At 35.6% G+C, this 18,404-nt stretch overlaps 1 protein-coding gene across 1 annotated transcript in view; it reads left to right on the top strand.

Annotated features, from left to right (window-relative positions):
- CCDC186 (coiled-coil domain containing 186) overlaps positions 1 to 17,918 on the top strand; it is a 48,919-nt gene extending 31,001 nt beyond the window's left edge. The window contains exons 7-16 of the mRNA XM_082611837.1: positions 907 to 1,011; positions 1,477 to 1,575; positions 1,740 to 1,826; positions 3,401 to 3,543; positions 6,861 to 7,116; positions 7,765 to 7,954; positions 9,142 to 9,222; positions 11,256 to 11,466; positions 12,715 to 12,934; positions 13,620 to 17,918. Of these exons, the coding sequence (XP_082467963.1) occupies positions 907 to 1,011; positions 1,477 to 1,575; positions 1,740 to 1,826; positions 3,401 to 3,543; positions 6,861 to 7,116; positions 7,765 to 7,954; positions 9,142 to 9,222; positions 11,256 to 11,466; positions 12,715 to 12,934; positions 13,620 to 13,703 (1,476 nt within the window). The 3' untranslated portion in view covers positions 13,704 to 17,918. The remainder of the gene's footprint in view (positions 1 to 906; positions 1,012 to 1,476; positions 1,576 to 1,739; positions 1,827 to 3,400; positions 3,544 to 6,860; positions 7,117 to 7,764; positions 7,955 to 9,141; positions 9,223 to 11,255; positions 11,467 to 12,714; positions 12,935 to 13,619) is intronic.
- The last annotated feature ends 486 nt before the right edge of the window (positions 17,919 to 18,404 follow it).

The raw sequence follows: 18,404 nt of genomic DNA, 5'->3' as shown, positions 1-18,404 counted from the left end.
CACAGAACACTTCACTTCTGTCACTTCTGGTTACCAATGTGTGAAGGCTTTTCCCCACAACAAGCAATTCTCTGTGATACCAGCTGAGTGGCCTACAACTTAACTCAGTTTTGACACTATCGATCCAGAGATAGTGTCAGATCCCACAGGTTAAAGGCTCAGTCCCACAAGACCTCCCCCACCTCCCACTTCAGGCACCAGTCCCAAGCCCAGGTTATCACCTGTTCTTCTGATCAACTGGCTATAGATTAGAGGTTCTAACAACCCCCCCACCTTGGGTTCAAAAATTTGCTACAGTACCACACAGAACTTGGGGAATGAGTACAGTTACGTACCTTACCAGTTTATTAAAGGACATTATAAAGGGTCAGATGAACAGTCAGATAAAGAGATACATAAGGTGAGGTCTGGGAAGGTCCCAAGTGCAGGAGCTTCTGTCCCGCTGGAGTTAGGGTGTGTCACCTTCCCGATATTGGATGTGTGCACCATCTGGAAGCTCCCCAAGCCTCATACTTTTGGTTTTTTGTGGAGGCTGCATCACATAGGCTTGAGATTGATCATTAACTCCATTTTTACCCTTCTGCCTTCTCAGGGGAATGGGGGACAGGGTTGAAAATTCCAAGCTTCTAACCATGGCTTGCTCTTTCTGGGGACCAGCTGTCATCCAGAAGTCCAGTCAGTCACCTCATTAGAACAAAAGACACTCCTATCACTTGGGAAATTATGAGGATTTCAGGAGCTCTGTGACAGGAACAGAGGTTCAAGACCAGTATTAGAACAAGAGATGCTCCTAATGTTTTTATCACTTAAAAAATTACAAGGGTTTTAGGAGCTCTGTGCCAGGAACTGGGGACAGAGACCAATATATATTTTCTATCATCTCACATTGTCTTTTTGTCAATGCAGGAAACCAAAGATAAACTCAAAGAGACAACAACAAAGTTAACTCAAGCAAAGGAAGAAGCAGATCAAATTCGGAAAAATTGTCAGGATATGATAAAAACATATCAGGTATACTTAAATTTTTGAATAAATTAGTAACAAATTATGCCAGATATCAGTACTCTTGTTTCATAAATTTTTGTATCTACAATATTCGAAGTGTGGAATAGATTTGGTAGGGCAGCTAAATTAAATACAGGCCATTTCCTATGTTAAAGTACTTGCAGCTTAAATAGAGATCTTACTAGAGAAGTTTTTAACCAAATAAAAACACTAGAAAACATTAGAAGAATGAAGAGTACAAGAAAATGTATAATTAAAAAAAAAACCCACTCTATTATGTTATATATGTTAAGTATGCTCCTCTAGTTGGTGCAAAATTGATGTATTTAAAATCTTTGAATACAGTCATCAATTTTACATACATGAACTATGTATTTCATGATGAGGAAACTTAATTGCAAAAGCCTTCTTCACATTTCAAAGCATAAAACTTTAAAAATTGTCATACTTTTGTCATTTCTTTCCCATTAGGAATCAGAAGAAATTAAATCAAATGAGCTTGATGCCAAGCTTAGAGTGACAAAAGGAGAACTTGAAAAACAAATGCAAGAAAAATCTGACCAGCTAGAAGTGAGTAGCTTTGTTCTTTGTATACCTTGGATGGTATAATATAGAGGAGAGAAACAAGTACTTATTGCCAGCTACTTTTAAGGCCTTCTGGAAGGAGCAGGTAATAAATTTTAGATCTGGTTTAGCATATAATGATTTGTGGTTTCTTTTAAACTTTCTTAAAGATGCATCATGCCAAAATAAAGGAACTAGAAGATTTGAAGAGGACATTTAAGGAGGGCATGGATGAGCTACGAACACTGAGAACAAAGGTAATTCAGTCTTTAATCATGACTCCAGAGGAAGGGTAAATATCTTTAATTTTGTACTCATTCTGATTTTTAAATCTTGGGGAAAGGATATTTATATAGAAATATTCCAGAATCAAATAGTAGCATGTCAATTCCCTAGCAACAAAATTGAGAAATAAAAGTGTCTTCCATTTCAGTCCCTTTAAAGTGTTTTCCAAACATTCCTGTTTCACAGCACATTTGCTTTATCTATAAGTTATCCTTGGTCCTCTCTTACATGGGCTTTAGAGCTGTGTCAGAAAATAATAGAAAGGGACTGCCCTGGTGGCGCAGCGGTTAAGAATCCGCCTGCCAATGCAGGGGACGCAGATTCGAGCCCTGGACTGGGAAGATCCCACATGCCACGGAGCAACTAAGCCCGTGCGCCGCAACTGCTGAGCCTGTGCTCTAGAGCCCATGAGCCACAACTACTGAGCCTGTGTGCCTAGAGCCTGTGCTCCGCAACAAAGAGAAGCCACCACAATGAGAAGCCTGCGTACCGCAACGAAGAGTAACCCCACTTGCTGCAACTAGAGAAAGTAGAGAAAGCCTGCACGCAGCAATGAAGACCCGATGCAGCCAAAAATAAATAAATAAATAAATTAATTAATTAATTAACGAAGAAAGAAAAGAAAGAAAATAATAGAAAACCTTTACATTTCTCCTAGGTATATTTAATAGTCTTGTATACAGTTTCTTTAAAAAATGTTTGCTTGCTTGCTTGCTCATTTATTTATTTATTTATTTGACTGCGTTGGGTCTTAGTTGCGGCACACAGGGTCTTCGTTGCATCATGCGGGATCTTTCGTTGTGGCATGTGGGCTCTTCATTGTGGCGTGCAGGCTTCTCTCTAGTTGTGGCACACGGGCTCAGTAGTTGCAGCATGTGGGCTCTCTTAGTTGCGGGCTCTCACGTGGGCACGCAGGCTAAGTAGTTGCGGTGTACGGGCTTAGTTGCCCTGCGGCATGGGGGATCTTAGTTTCCCGACCAGGGATCGAACCCACATCCCCTGCATTGGAAGGCAGATTCTTAACCACTGGACCACCAAGGAAGTCCCTTGTATACAGTTTTAATTTCTAACAACCTCTTAAATCTTTTCCAGTGTTATGGTTCTCATTGTAAGAATATTTGCCCTTTTAATATAAGTGTGAAATATGTTATCATTATATATCTTTCATTTATTTAGAAATAGGCTTTTAGATAACCACCTTGAATTTGCGATCACTTAATAATTTTTAAAGTGTCTTTCATGTACCTTTCTATTTGTTCGTCATGCCAGTACTTTGAGGCAGATAGGGAAGGTACATCCTCTTTTCAGATGAGAAAATGGAGATTCAGCCAGAATGAAGTGGCATGTTAAAAATCCCATGACTAAATCATGAGAAATCTGAGACTGAAACCCAAGACTGTTAACTTCCTATTATATTTTCTTCATGTTAATTAATATTGCTTCAGAATTTAGCTTAGATTATTAATATATAACCATTGTCTGAAATAGCTAATAAAGAACAAGAAAATACTGTTTGTAGTTTAACTTGATTATGATTATTTGATAGGTAAAATGTCTAGAAGATGAACGATTGAGAACAGAAGATGAATTATCAAAATATAAAGAAATTATTAATCGCCAAAAAGCTGAAATTCAGAATTTATTGGACAAAGTGAAAATTGCAGGTCAGATACAGGAGCAGCATCAAAGGTATAAAATGAGCAACTTCTGTTGATGCTAATCAACAGGCTTTTTGATTCTATCTCGTTTCTGCTTTTAAGTGCAATTGTTGCACTAAATAAGAGTAATTTTATATTTTACTAGATAAAAAAAATTTTTTAATCCTGTCTTCATTTGAACTTATTTTGGGTTATCTTTGTAGTTCCCATCACGGCTTCTAAAAATCAAAGTTTATATTCCCTAAACATTGGCAGTAGTTTTTTTTTTTTTTTGGCAGTAGTTATTTATAAGACAGAATGGCACGGGTTCATGCCCCAGTCCGGGAAGATCCCACATGCCGTGGAGCGGCTGGGCCCGTGAGCCATGGCCACTGAGCCTGCGCGTCCGGAGCCTGTGCTCTGCAACAGGAGAGGCCACAACAGTGAGAGGCCCGCGTACCACAGAAGAAAAAAAAAAAAGCAAAGACAGAATGGATTGTAGTTTTTTATCCGTTCCTTAGCTTTCAAATTCTATTACTTATACACAGTAGTTTTTCTTCTAAAAGGTAGATATGTATCTATGTCTATATCTTTGCATGTATGTAGCTCAAGGTCAGGAGGTAACATTATTCTTTGACTTTTTTTTTTTTTATAAATTTATTTTATTTATTTTTGGGGTGCTGCTTTGGGTCTTTGTTGCTATGCACGGGCTTTCTCTAGTTGCGGTGAGCGGGAGCTACTCTTTGTTGCAGTGCGCATGCTTCTCATTGTGGTGGCTTCTCGTTGCAGAGCACAGGCTCTAGGCATGTGGACTTCAGTAGTTGTGGTGCAGGGACGCAGTGGTTGTGGCTCATGGGCTCTAGAGTGCAAGCTCAGTAGTTGTGGTGCACGGGCTTAGTTGCTCCGTGGCATGTGGGATCTTCCTGGAGCAGGGCTTGAACCTGTGTCCCCTGCATTGGCAGGCAGATTCTTAACCACTGTGCCACCAGGGAAGTCCTTTTCCTTGGCTTCTTATAAAACCATTTAGCTAAATTCTACTTACAACATTACCTGAGAGAGCCTGGATTCAGGCTGGATCCAGATACTTTCTTTTTTATACCCTACCAGCACCCAGGCTGCTGAGTGTTGCTGAAGAAATTCTCAAGATCATCCAGATTGATGCTGCTATAAATTCATGGTTAGCAACCTCAACTGGGAATACTAATGCACCTCCAGTCCTACCATATGTCCTTAGTCAGAGCCTTCTCCCCATCCTCTTAGCATTATTCCAAACCGTGCTGCTTTCTTCACACTTCTGATCTTCCCTCTCACCTTGCTCTTTACTCTTGTCAGGCGATTACCTCTTACTTCACAGAAAAAAAGAGAGCTGTCAGGTGACAGTTCTCTCAACCTCTTGCTATCAGTCCTATGAACTTGCCTGCATCTGCAGTCATTTTTCTTTTCCTTCTGTTATTATGGAAGAAATGTTCCTATTCTTTCTGAATCAAATTGTGGTCCCTACTCCTACTGTGGATCCCATGCTCTTCTGCCTTCTCAGGGTCTTTCTTGATTATTCCTTTTTTATCCTTTATCTCTTACCTCCCTTTTTTTTTTTTTACTGACTTTTCTTCTTTCTACATTTAAATATTATATCTTAAAAACATCAAAACTCCTGTGATCTCCTTTCTCCACAACCATAACTGTCTTTATAGAATCATCTGTGCTTGTTCTCCCATTTCTTCACATGCTTTGTTCTTCTGTTCCTCTCCATTTATTCTAATTCCCCAGCATTCCATTACAAACTGCTAATGCATCCTTAAATATAGTAGATACTTCCCAGATTAAGCCTTGCTTGAATTTTCAGTATGGACACACTAAGCCCATTACCTTTCTTGGCATGCTCCGTTCTTTTGGCTTCATTTCCTTGTACTTTCCTGGTGTTCCTCCCCACTTTCTGGCCAACCTTTTCTGTCTCCTTGGCAGCCTTCTCTTTATGTCATAAATCTTTTTTTTGTTCTTATTTTATTATAACCCTGGGTGATCCTAACTCTTCCAGTAGTATGCTGCAGGACCTTCAAATTAATCATCAACCCTTTTTGCTGAGCTCCAGATACACAAGTATCAAAGACACCTCAAACTTATAATATGTACAATACTGATTCATATATCTTGTCCACAAATATGCTTCTCTGATGTTCCTGAGATGAATGATGAGTGTGACATCCACATGATTTTCCAATCCAGGAACCTGGGGGTTACCCTTGGCTCTTCTTTCCTTTCCCTCACACATGTAACCAGTCACAAAATATTGTTGATGCTAACTCTTCAATATCTTTCAAGGCCATTTACTGTTTACATCCCCACTGCTGCTACCATTGTCCAAGCCATTATCAGTTCTCACCTGGCAAACTGCCACGGCTTCTAAACTGTTTTGTTTTGTTTTTTTGCTTACTTCCCTTTTAGTCTGTTTCCTACACTGTGGTCAGCATAATCTTTTTGACAAAGGAAATCTCAAACCTCCCAATGATTTCCCATTGCCTCAAGGATTGCCTAGTGAGTTCAGATGGCTTAACATGGCTTGGAAGGTCGTTAGTAACCTTGCTTCTCCCTCTGTGCCTTCTTTATTCTGTATTTCAGCAATAGTCGGTTAACAAATGTTAATTAATTGTCTCCTAGGTGCCGAGCCCTGTGTTAAGTGCTAGGATATAGTACTGTCCTTATCCTCATCGGTATTGAACGTCTGTTTGTTAGTACCAACAAGAAGTCATTCTCTTGTTCCCTTCCCAGCTTTGCACATACTGTTTCCTCTACCTGGAACATACTTTGTTTTCCCACTCACTGTTACTTTCCCTTTAGCTCAGGAATTAGCAAACTATGGCCCAGAAGCCAAATCCAGCTCACTGCCTCTTTTTGTCAATAAACTTTTTTTGGGGAACACAGCCACTCTCATTCCTTTATGTATTATGTGTGGCTGCTTTCACACTACAGTGGCAGAGTTAAACAGTTGTAACAAAGGCCATATGCTCCAGAAGCCTACATTGTTTACTGTGTGGGCCTTTTATAGGAAAAGTTTGCTAACCCTTTAAATATTAGTTTACTCATCACTTACACTAGATTAGGTGACCCACTCTGTGCTTTCATCATCAAAAATGTTTTTTCACACTACTTGACTGAAGGCTCTTTGAAAGCAGGGGCCATGTCAGTCTTGCTTATGTATATTCCCAGCTCTTAGTTCTTAGCATATATTAGGCATTCATAGTAATCCAAATAAATATTTGGATGAATGAATAAAAGTACCTTCATAAAGAATGTCATTTGATGAAAATTCTCAAACCATTAATGTCTTTTAATAGTTTAATTTTTTTCTTAAATATAAACTTTGTTTTTTAGAGGTAAACAAGAAATTGAAAATTTGAAGGAAGAAGTGGAAAGTCTTAATTCTTTGATTAATGACCTACAAAAAGACATCGAAGGCAGTAGGAAAAGAGAATCTGAGCTACTACTGTTTACAGAAAAGCTCACTAGTAAGAATGCACAACTTCAATCTGAATCCAATTCTTTGCAGTCACAGTTTGATAAACTTTCTTGTAGTGAAAGTCAGTTACAAAGCCAGTGTGAACACATGAAACAGACAAATATTAATTTGGTAAGTATAAGTGTACATTTAACTTTTAAAGCAACATAGCAAGTAGCACAAATTAAATTTCCCTAAAAGCATAAACTTAATGGTAGTTGATTAAACTTTTTTTTTTTTTGGCACTGACTTTCTGATCATTTCAAATGCTATGAGAAATGTCAATTTTTCCTTTCAACTTATGTAGTTTATAATAAAAATTTTTCCCTAACATCATTAGGAAGAAATATTTCACTTTTGAAAGTAAGAAAACCAGGGTTTTTGTCATTCCTAACTGGATTTATTATATATTTCTTAAAAGGACTTTAAATTTCTATATTTTTATAGCTTAAAAATGGTTTAATATTTCCAGGTAGTGAGAGTATCTTCAGGTTACTCATAAAAATAATTTGAGACTTTAAACCAGAAATAGAGACCTGAAAAAAAAAATACAGAGACCTGTATCACATGTTGTTTTACATGTATAGAATGCCATATGCATTAATATATCCCCCTGCGTTACTGTATAAAGAATTTGAGGAGCTCAGTAAACAAAACCTGATAATGAGTAATGACAGAAGAATTTACTATGAAAGACCTTGTATTTTTAAGGTTTTAAACTGTGAGCAGTAATTGAAACAGATACTAAAGTTGGTATTTTTTATCTTATTTAATATTTAGGAAAGTAGATTGTTAAAAGAAGAAGAACTGCGAAAAGAGGAAGTCCAGACTCTGCAAGCTGAACTCACTTGTAGACAAACTGAAGTTAAAGCATTGAGTACCCAGGTCGAAGAATTAAAAGATGAATTAGTAACTCACAGACGTAAACATGCCTCTAGTGTCAAAGATCTTACCAAACAACTTCAGCAAGGTATAAAATTCTTCTACACTTAGACCTTGAATGTTTTTGTTTCTTTTCATTGTTAAGGATTTATAGAAAAAACATATTTTACACCAGTTTCTCCCACATTGATTAGAGCTGTTTGTTCTTTTTAATGTATTAATGTTAATAAACCACATGGCTGACCTTCTTGTAGTTCCATGAATAGTTTATAGCATGTTCTATGTTAAAAGACATTTATTCACAGAACCACAAAATGTAAGAATTGAGAAAGTACCTTACCAAGGCAGTAGTGTCTAGACTTTGTTGATAACATACTGCTGTCAATAAAAAAGTATTTAAGTATTTGTTCTCCAATTTGTATCTAGTTATTTGTAAATTTTAAACATGTATTACTCTAGTTTATGTACATTAGAAAAACATGAAAAATACAAATTTAAAAAGATTAGATTAAATATAAGTATAAATAGAGTTCTGATATTTTCTCCCTACCCTTGTCTGTGAGTTGTTTTGTGCAGCATCTAGGGTACCTGCCCCCACCTTGTAGACCTCTCACTTAGAGATCATTGAACCCTAACCCTTGATCTTAGGGGAAACTGAGACCCAGAAAGGTTATAAATTACCTGGACACAACAATTAACATCTAGAACTGGAACCCAGATTTCTTACGTTTAAAAATTCATACAAATTGGGAGTCTGTGCTATGTGATTGGTTACAAACATGAAAAGAGATGTATTCTGACATCCTATTCTCTACTATTCCCCACTGCTTTATTTGTATTAAAATAGGGTGAAATATAGTAATATGGTAAAAGAGACTTAACATTTACTTAATATAAATATATTCAGATATTTGCCGTAAGAATTTAGTTTGTTTTCATAGATGTGATTGAAGGGAAATTTGGGAGAAGTTTGTGGTACTGTAGAGCTCTTTGAAATCTTTCAGAACTCCAAAAGTTAGGTTCTGTGTACCTAAGTGATGCCAGTATCAGTTGTTATCATAATGTTTCCATATATTTTGTAAATGACCTGTACATTTCTAGATGTCATTTTATATGAATGACCCTACAGCCCTCCTTTTGAAAGTACATATTCAAGAAATTTCTCTTGCTATTTATGCCATTTTGGCCTAAGTGATTTTAGCGATTAAAATCAGAGATAGTGGGGACCAATGGTCATGACAGTTATCACAAGTAATCCATTTCTTTTTCCTGCAGCACGAAGAAAGTTAGATCAGGTTGAGAATGGAAGCTATGATAAAGAAGTCAGCAGCATGGGAAGTCGTTCTAGTTCATCAGGTGAAAAATTAATGGTTTTACAGTTGTTTTTTAGTGATTGATTATAAAAAGAAATAACATTTTTCGGGAATTCCCTGGTGGTCCAGTGGTTAGGGCTCTGTGCTTTCACTACCGAGGGTGCAGGTTCAATCCCTGGTCAGGGAACTAAGATCCCATGAGCTGCAGCACGGCCAAAAAAAAAAAAAAAAAAAAAGGAAAAGAAATAGGATTTTTTGTTTAAAAAGTATCGATATGCTTTTCTTTAATTTTGAATTATAAAAAGCAGTAGTTGTACATAATTATGTTGTAAAACATATTTCCAGTTAAATGTTTAAGTTTAATCATTAGACAGGGTTTCAAGTTTGTCATGGGGTTCTATACCATCTGTCTCCTTACCTCCTTTTCCTTACCTGCTTCTTTATTCTGTGCAACAGTTTACTCTTAAATTTTTAAATTCAGATTTGTATCCATCTATAGAGAGATTTGGTGTAGTATGTTCTTTCTTTTTCTTTTAATTTTATATTACTTTTAACACCTGAGAGCTAATGAAAGGGTCATCATTATATATCAGATTTTATATATATATATATGTGTGTGTGTGTGTATATTTTTAAATCTTTTTGCTTTTCTCATGGTAAATATACCTATAGTCTAAAACAAAAATTAAGTCTATAAAATTATGATCAGTAGCACTGTGAAAATGATAATCGGCAAAATATCAGCATATTTACCATTTTTGGAATGCCAGGAACCGTGCTAAATGTTTTTAACGTATCATTTAGTCACAGAACAGCCATGTGAAATAAGTGTTGTATTCCCATTTTACAGATGGGGAAACTTAAGATTCATAGTGGTTGCATGACTTTCCCAAAATCAACAATAACAGAACTCTCAGGCTCTGGAGTCTGCATGCCACTACATACACTGCCTGCACATTAGGGGAAAAAACATCAACTGTTACAATAGTGGGAAAATTGTGTAGTAGAAAGAACATGGGTTTGAGATTACACATTGGGTATTTAGATTCCAGCTCTACCATTTACTTGTGCATGACTTTGGATAAGATATATTACTTGTCTTAAATCTACATAATAGGGTTGGGAAAAAAATGTGTCTTTGTAGGATAAAAAGGATTAGAAATTCTTCTCAAATGATATTGGTAAAAATAATAGCTAACATTTACTTAGTGCATACTATATATGCTGTTCATGCACTTCAGACATGTTAACTAATTTAAATGAGGATAACAGTCCTACGAGGCAAATCATATTATGATTCACATTTTGAGATGAAGTGACCTTGATACAGAGAGTTAACTTGTCCAAAGTCACACAGCTAGAAAGTGGAGAAGTAAGATTTGAACCTAGGAAGACTGGCTCCAGAGCTTAACCCACTGGCTATATTCTGTCTTCTGTCTTTATCTGTGTCTGTCTCAGTTTAATTTTGGTGTCACTTCAGACTTGTTTTTCTGACTTTTCTGGAGTTTCTCATTTCTCTATTGCACTTACTCATTCTGTTCCTGAAAGACATACTAGACCCTTCTTCCTTCCTCCCTCCCTCCCTCCCTCCTTCCCTCCCTCCTTCCTTCCCTCCCTCCCTCCCTTCCTTATTTATGGCTGCATTGGGTCTTCATTGCTGTGCACAGGCTTTCTCTAGTTGCGGTGAGTAGGGGCTACTCATTGTTGCGGTGCATGGGCTTCTCATTGTGGTGGCTTCTCTTGTTGCGGAGCACAGTTTCTAGGCGCGTGGGCTTCAGTAGTTTTGGCGCATGGGCTTAGTTGCTCTGCGGCATGTGGGATCTTCCCGGACCAGGGATTGAACCCATGTCCCCTGCATTGGCAGGCAGATTCTTAACCACTGTGCCACCAGGGAGGCCCTAGACCCTTTTTTCTATCATCAATGTATTCAGAAACAAGAACTCAGGTCAATTATGACTTGTGCTCTGTACCCAACTCTGTTAAATTGAATATGTGAAAATGATACTAGAAGAAATAATATATGAGATTAGAGTTGACTCCAGACTAAGTACAATAAGTGGATTTTTTTGTCTTCAGGGTCCCTCAATGCTCGAAGCAGTGCAGAAGATCGATCTCCAGAAAATACTGGGTCGTCAGTAGCTGTGGATAACTTTCCAGAAGTAGACAAGGCCATGCTGATTGAGAGGATAGTAAGGCTGCAGAAGGCACATGCTCGGAAAAATGAAAAGATAGAATTTATGGAGGATCACATCAAACAATTGGTGGAAGAAATTAGGAAAAAAACAAAGTATGTATTATTATGGTACTGTAATCTGTGTTCAAAATACCATTATTCACATGGTAAAGTTATTGTGTTCAAAATTAATCATATCAAGAGCTTTTCTTCCAAAAAATAGTTCTTAAAACTATAGTCATTCAGTTCCCAATCTTTTACTGATCACTTATTTACGTTCTAGGTTTTGGGACTACAGACATGAAAGAAAACACAGGTCTTTCCTTTAAGGTGATACAGAGTTCAGGAGACACTAATTTTTTAAGATACTAAAATACCTTTGGACTAAAAACAGATAGCGCTCTACTTAGCTTTTTATTTTCAAGACAGTGGTTTTAAGAGATACCGGGGTTGTGGATTATCATTCCTGTTGGGCAGGACATAGTGAGATATTATTGGGCATCTACTAAATATAGTAGAGAAATATAAATATAAGGCACTGTGCCTGTAACTTAACAGTATCTCATTGATTTCTTAAAACTACCCAGGGAGAGAATGAGTCCTCTAGTTCAGGGGTCCCCAACTCCCGGCAATGCAAGCTCCCCATCGCTCGCATTACTGCCTGAAGTAGCCCACCCCACACCTCAGGCCGTGGAAGAATTGTCTTCCATGAAACTGGTCCCTGGTGCCAGAAAGGTTGGGGAACACTGTGTCTAATTTGACAGGTTAATTAACTGGGGCTCAGGTCAAATTACTAAATGTTCCAGAGTCACCACTCATCCTGTAAGTGACAGACCGAGAGTTGGAAATCCAAACCCAGCTCTGACTGGCTCCAGAGCCTGTGCTGGGCCAAATTCCTCTCACACATACCATATTCATTGAAGTAATATTGTGGGTCTTTACCCATGACTTAAAATTTTTTATTTTGAAATAATTTTAGACTTAGAAAAATTTGCCCATGACTTTTAAACAAAAAAGAGTAAAACACAGTTTTAAGTTTAATGACAGGAAAATAGAAAATATTAACTGAAACTGGAACAATAAATTGCTTACATATTTTGATTTAAAGTAATAAGGAAAAAAATAGAAAAGCAATGTTTATGTATCTTTAATCTAAATACCATGTTAGAACAAAATGGGATTGTTTAAGAAACCATCTGAATAAGGAAAACCCCTCTATTTTCTAATATAGTTCTGTTATTAACTAATAGATAATTATATTTTATGCTAATCATCTTTAAGCTTATGATTAGTCGACTCTTGCAAATTACAGTGTTTGTAATTCTGCAAGGCCATAACTGATAGTGTCGTTTTATTTTGCAGAATAATTCAGAGTTACGTTTTACGAGAAGAATCAGGCACACTTTCTTCAGAGGCATCTGATTTTAACAAAGTCCATTTGAGTAGACGGGGTGGCATCATGGCATCTTTATACACATCCCATCCAGCTGATAGTGGATTAACATTGGAACTCTCTTTGGAGATCAACCGAAAACTACAGGCTGTTTTGGAGGATACGTTATTGAAAAATATTACTTTGAAGGTATTTGTGTTTCTCATTCACTTACCAACCAATAAGCATGACAAAAATGGTGCCTCTTTCATAGTTCGATCCAACACATGGATGGACTATTTCTGTAATGCAGGGTAGCCATTTTTTCCATAGATAAAATTGTGTGTTTTTCTCTTTTTGAAAAGTACAGTTTTTAAAATTAGCAGGAAAGAAAGAAATAGCAAAAAAATCAGTTTAGCTGTTGGATAGACGCTAAGATGAGTCATTTACTGAGTCATTTACTTTGCAATGGGTGGCCTTTGACATATATTACAATTAGTTATAATTGATTACTGAGACTTTAAGATTGAGGCATTTATTTTCTAATGTATTCCAGCTTTATTTTATTTTTTGCAGCTGTTATCTGACCCAGCTATTCTATCTGTGCTGTTTGGGCCTTGATGGTTAGTAATGGATTTAAAAAATAATTCTTTTAATCTGGTAATATTTTTAGGCACTAAAATTTGCTATAGCTTCAGTAAAAAGAGTGTCTGACTCTGAAGTGTACAGGATTACTTTACTGAAAACAGCCGTGTGCCTAGTTTATCTCACATGGCATTTAAGACTGTCACTGTTTCAGTTCAGAATTTAGGCAAAAATAGTTCAAACTGAAATCTTTTTACTTATTATACTTAGTAGTTCTGTTTTCTTTTCCCTCTTTTTCCAATGGTTAAAGGAAAATCTGCAAACACTTGGAACAGAAATAGAACGTCTTATTAAACACCAGCATGACCTAGAACAGAGGACAAAGAAAACCTAACACAAAGTTCTTCCTCAGTAAACAGACAAAAGCTACACAAGGAGCAGGTGCCATTGCCCAGTATTGTTGGAAACTTTTCCCTGCTTTGTGTGTCAGCCAATAAAAAATTTGTTTTGCTTCATCTGTATAAAAAAGTACCTTTTTACAATACAAGTGCATTGCTGTGTATACTGTAAGAATGTAAGCTTTGATGAAACTTGTTTTTATGTGGTGACAGCCTGTCATTGAATCAGAACAACTTATTTAATTTGCTGATAGTCATATGAAGTGCTGAACATTATGACAAGGGCTTTTGAAAACCCCTTCTCCATATTTCTTCCCTTTAAAATATATAATGTCAAAAATGATTTCACTTTTTAAAATTATGCATGAAAGGACAGGTGTTAATCATTCAGTAATATGATATTTCTCCAACATGAAGAAAACTAAAGAAGTGATAAAAACTTGTTTTGACATTCTAATATAACATTTGCTTGTGTGTTAGGGATGCCAGTGAGTTCTTAAACCATTTGATTTTAATGGAAGCTAATAGGAAAGCTAGCTTTTGGTAACTAGCAATGATCAGGCATTGTATGCCCCTGTTAGGTTTCCTTATTTGTGCTAGGTACATTTTTTTCAGATTCGAATTGAGTTAATAGTTGAGTTTTTTAAATCTCCAGTTACATAAAATATGATTTAAATTATCTGCTTATTTAGAGAATTCTTGTGGACTTCAGTTATATTTTAAAATGTAAAATGGATTAGTCTCATTAGAACAGAGAAATGAATAATGAATTCTTTGAAACTGAAGTACTTTAGTTTTACTGACATCAAGTATAAAGATAAATTTAAGATATTTATAAAGAACCAGTTCCCAAGAAAATCCAGCATACGGCACTATTAACCATTTTATCTGTGTACCATTCTTTACTGTTAGTATAATTATATATTATAGTGGGGTGATCTTACAGTGCCCAGATATGATGTGTTTGGTATATTTATTTAAAATACAAAATAATTACATCTCTGTAACCAAAAGAATTTTAGAACCAAATTTATGTATCCTGTTGGATTTTTACAATATTTATGATGTACACTTAAATGTTGACAGTCATAGTATCAGTATTTCTGTCATTGAATTTTTTTCTCACCTCTTGTAATGTCTCACTTATTTTAATTTTTGTGTGTGGTTTTTCACATTTCATTATATTCAGATAATTTCTGTAGTAGATACCTTGGCACATATACAGATGTTGCAGCAAGCCTCATTTTCGTTTTGGATTTTCGCCAACTTCTTTCTCTCCTTAAGAGAAGTAAGCTTTGCGGTGGATTAAAAGCCTTTAAAGAATTGTGTGGCTTTAACAGTTGGGCTGGGCTTATGGTGGCAATTTCCCTTTAGTGTGTTTTAAGTTTTTTTTTAAATCAACATTGCTTAAAAAGATCAGTTACTAAGGATTAGATAATTCAATGCAGCATTTTTTCTGTATATTGAGTTATATGTTGTCATCCAAAAACAAAATCTTTTCACTTCAGAATGGAAATACAAGTTCAGAAACATTTTATATTTAAAATAGCTATAAAAGTTTTAGCCTTACCATAATGTATCTTGTTCTTTTTACCAGTAATAATTTATCAAAATAAAGAAATAAGAGGGTAAGTGCAATCACATCTGAATTATTTTCCTAGTTGTTTTTGACAATACTATCGATACTCTCAAAGACTATTTAGAGTAGTCAACATAACTAAATTTTTACAGCTTCTTATGTGATATAGATTCATACACTACAATATTTGTTTTTTTCCTCCCAAGACACAAAATGTATTAATGGAGACCAAATAGTGGTCAGAACCATAGTATTCTGTCTATACACCTTAAAAATATATATACATTTTTTTGCATACATATATTACATATGAAAATGAAACCTTCCAATATTAACATTTGTGCCAGCATTCACTTAGAGAAGTTTAATGGTTAAACAATTTTAGAAGAATGTAATTATAAACCATATTTTGACTTATTATTACTTTTCCCACCCATAAATGTATGGAACTGTGGAAAACTTGAAGAAAATGCTTTATTTTCCTTTTGCTCCTTAGTTTCTACTATATCCTTTTGTATATGGATCAGGACTGAGCAAAGTGTGTACAAAAATGTGCATTTATCAGCTCCCTGTCTCTAAACTGATTCACAAACAGATTCTGATGTAAGCATTTAGAGGGCCTTCTACCCTTACTGTACTTACTGAATATATGGAGAGAAGAATGGGGTGTCTAGAAAAGGAAAATGGTCTGGATAAACTTGAGATCTTGGAGAAATTTTGTTTTATGTGTTTATTATTAATTGAACACATCAAATGCTGTTTTTGTTAGCAGTATTTTGGTTTCTTTGAGCAGGAAATGATTTTTTTGTGTGTGTATATATATGTATACACTTCACTACGTTTAATTTTAAAGTGAATACTTGCTGTGACTCCCTTTTTCCCATACCACTTCAAACGTTAGCCTGATAAGTTTTAAGGATTGAAAATGGTGGGTTTGGACAGAAGAATGAGTTTAAACTTTAGTGGGTTTTTTTTTTTTAAACTTTCTATCCATAACCATTTAAAGCAGATTATCTTGAAATTAAATTTTGTCAGGCTACCACCATGTTATTTATTCATGTAATAAACACAGTTATTAGAAACCTCTTATTGCCAGGCACCATACAGGGTGTCATCATTATACTGGTAGACAGACCAGACAGGGCAATTCCTGTCCTTACGGAACTTATGGTCTAGTGAAGACAGCTGGGAGGCAGCAGGAGCAGCTCTTTAAGCCTCTGCAGCTCACAACCAGCCCCTGTTGGAAGAGGGTTAATTCACTTGTGCAAGTAGGTGACCCAGAAGTCTCACTCTGGCGTGAAGCTTTGGGAAATGAATCCTTGCTGAGGTACACGGAGAGCAGATTGCTGTTTTCATGGTGGTTCTGCACATTCCTAAGTTGTTTTCGCAGTTAATAGTTGAGTTTTTTTAATTGTTTAAAAATTCTTTATGTTTAATTATTCTTTAAGAAGAAGGAAAAAAATCCAAAGACTATAAAATGGTATTTGATTTTTGCCATTTTAGTAAATTATTAATGTCTACTTGATGCTTATAAAGATGAATCTAATCACATTGTCATGCATATTTCCAAACTTTGTTTTGCAGTATACTCTAAAGACTTTTACATATAATTTTAGACCCAAGATTTACCAGTAGAAGGAAAAAAGCACTAGAAACCATTAATATTGTAAATGTTATATATGCTACCATGGTGAAAATATTTTTATCAATCATGTTATTCCATATCATTAATTTGCCTTATGGATGCTGAGTCCAGTGGTCTATCTTCCAGTAACCTTTTTAAAACAAAACAATTCTTTTTTGACACTAAGATTGTTAATTTTTAACACCAGTTGGTGGCACTAGAAACCTGAAATTTTCAAGGCTGAACAAGAGAAGATAATCCAAACAAAGAATTTTCAGGAAAATAAATGAAAAATATAATTGTATATTAAAGATGTATTTTTCTTCTGGAATGAAATTCTTTTTTAAAATGCATATGGCTGTCCATTTTGACTATGATGAAACTTGTTTACCTTCCAAAGTTCATATATATATATGTGTGCATTGTACAGATAATCTTTAGTTTGATTATACTGTTCATTTTGTAAATATGTTTCTGTATAAAATGAAGCTTTTCAAGAGAATTTTATGTATATATTGTACTTATTAAATAGGTAATGCCTATTTACCAAGTTGTATTTTACTGGCATCTTTGATTATTTATTTACGCACACCACTTGCTAACAGACTGATTCTCCAGACTTGGCAAAACCTGATTCAGATTGCTTGAATTTTCTTTTTTAAACCAGATTAAGAATTTTTGCTTTCCATTTTTGTCTTTACTGATTACCATTAAAAGTCAGTGAACAATAGTAAGTAAATTGAATGGCACGTATATTTTAAATTTTTGTTTAAATTATTGATAGCAAAATTTGGCCTTTTATAAAAGGCCTTTTATACATGCCTATGTGAAAATTCCTCATTGAACTTGACAAGCCAGTAATAAATTCAGATTTTCCACAAAATTATGGAATTTACTTGCCCAAATTATCCAGCTTTAACAATAAAGAACTAATACATTCAATAAAAAGATATTGAAATGGCATTAATTTCATGAAGGTAACGTGTATGGTGGATATTTCACATCACAATGTGTTGTTTTCCATTTCTCTTAACAGTTCAAGTACACAGATTATGCAACATTCCTTAAAGAGTTTACTATTGGAAAGAATCCCCTGAAATCAGGATCCTTGGAATAAAGGTAAAATTAATAGAATAGAGGAAGCTTTCCTGACATTCTTAATAGTCTGCGTTCGGCAACTTGTAGATTTGTTTGCAAGAGAAAGGAATATGTAAAAGAAGAGGGTGAGTTATTGGAAGAGTATCTGCTTACGGTTCTTAACTTCAGTGTGACCCGCAGTCGTAAAAGACCGTTCCAACAACCTGAAATCCAAGTCTGTTTTTTCTTAATAAAGTCTGCTTCAATCAATGAGTGTAGAATGAATGCACACTTCTTTAGGACCAGCAACTTGGGAGGATGCCTCTGGCTGACCAATGCTAATGCTGTTTTAATGATTCTGAGAACAGTGTGACCAGACTTGATGTCCCTGCCCCTGCAGAGATGCACCATTAATTC

The sequence above is a fragment of the Mesoplodon mirus genome (genome assembly GCF_964341445.2).
Source record: "Mesoplodon mirus genome assembly, chromosome: 2".
Taxonomy (NCBI): domain Eukaryota; kingdom Metazoa; phylum Chordata; class Mammalia; order Artiodactyla; family Ziphiidae; genus Mesoplodon; species Mesoplodon mirus.
This window is presented reverse-complemented; position numbering and strand designations above follow the sequence as displayed.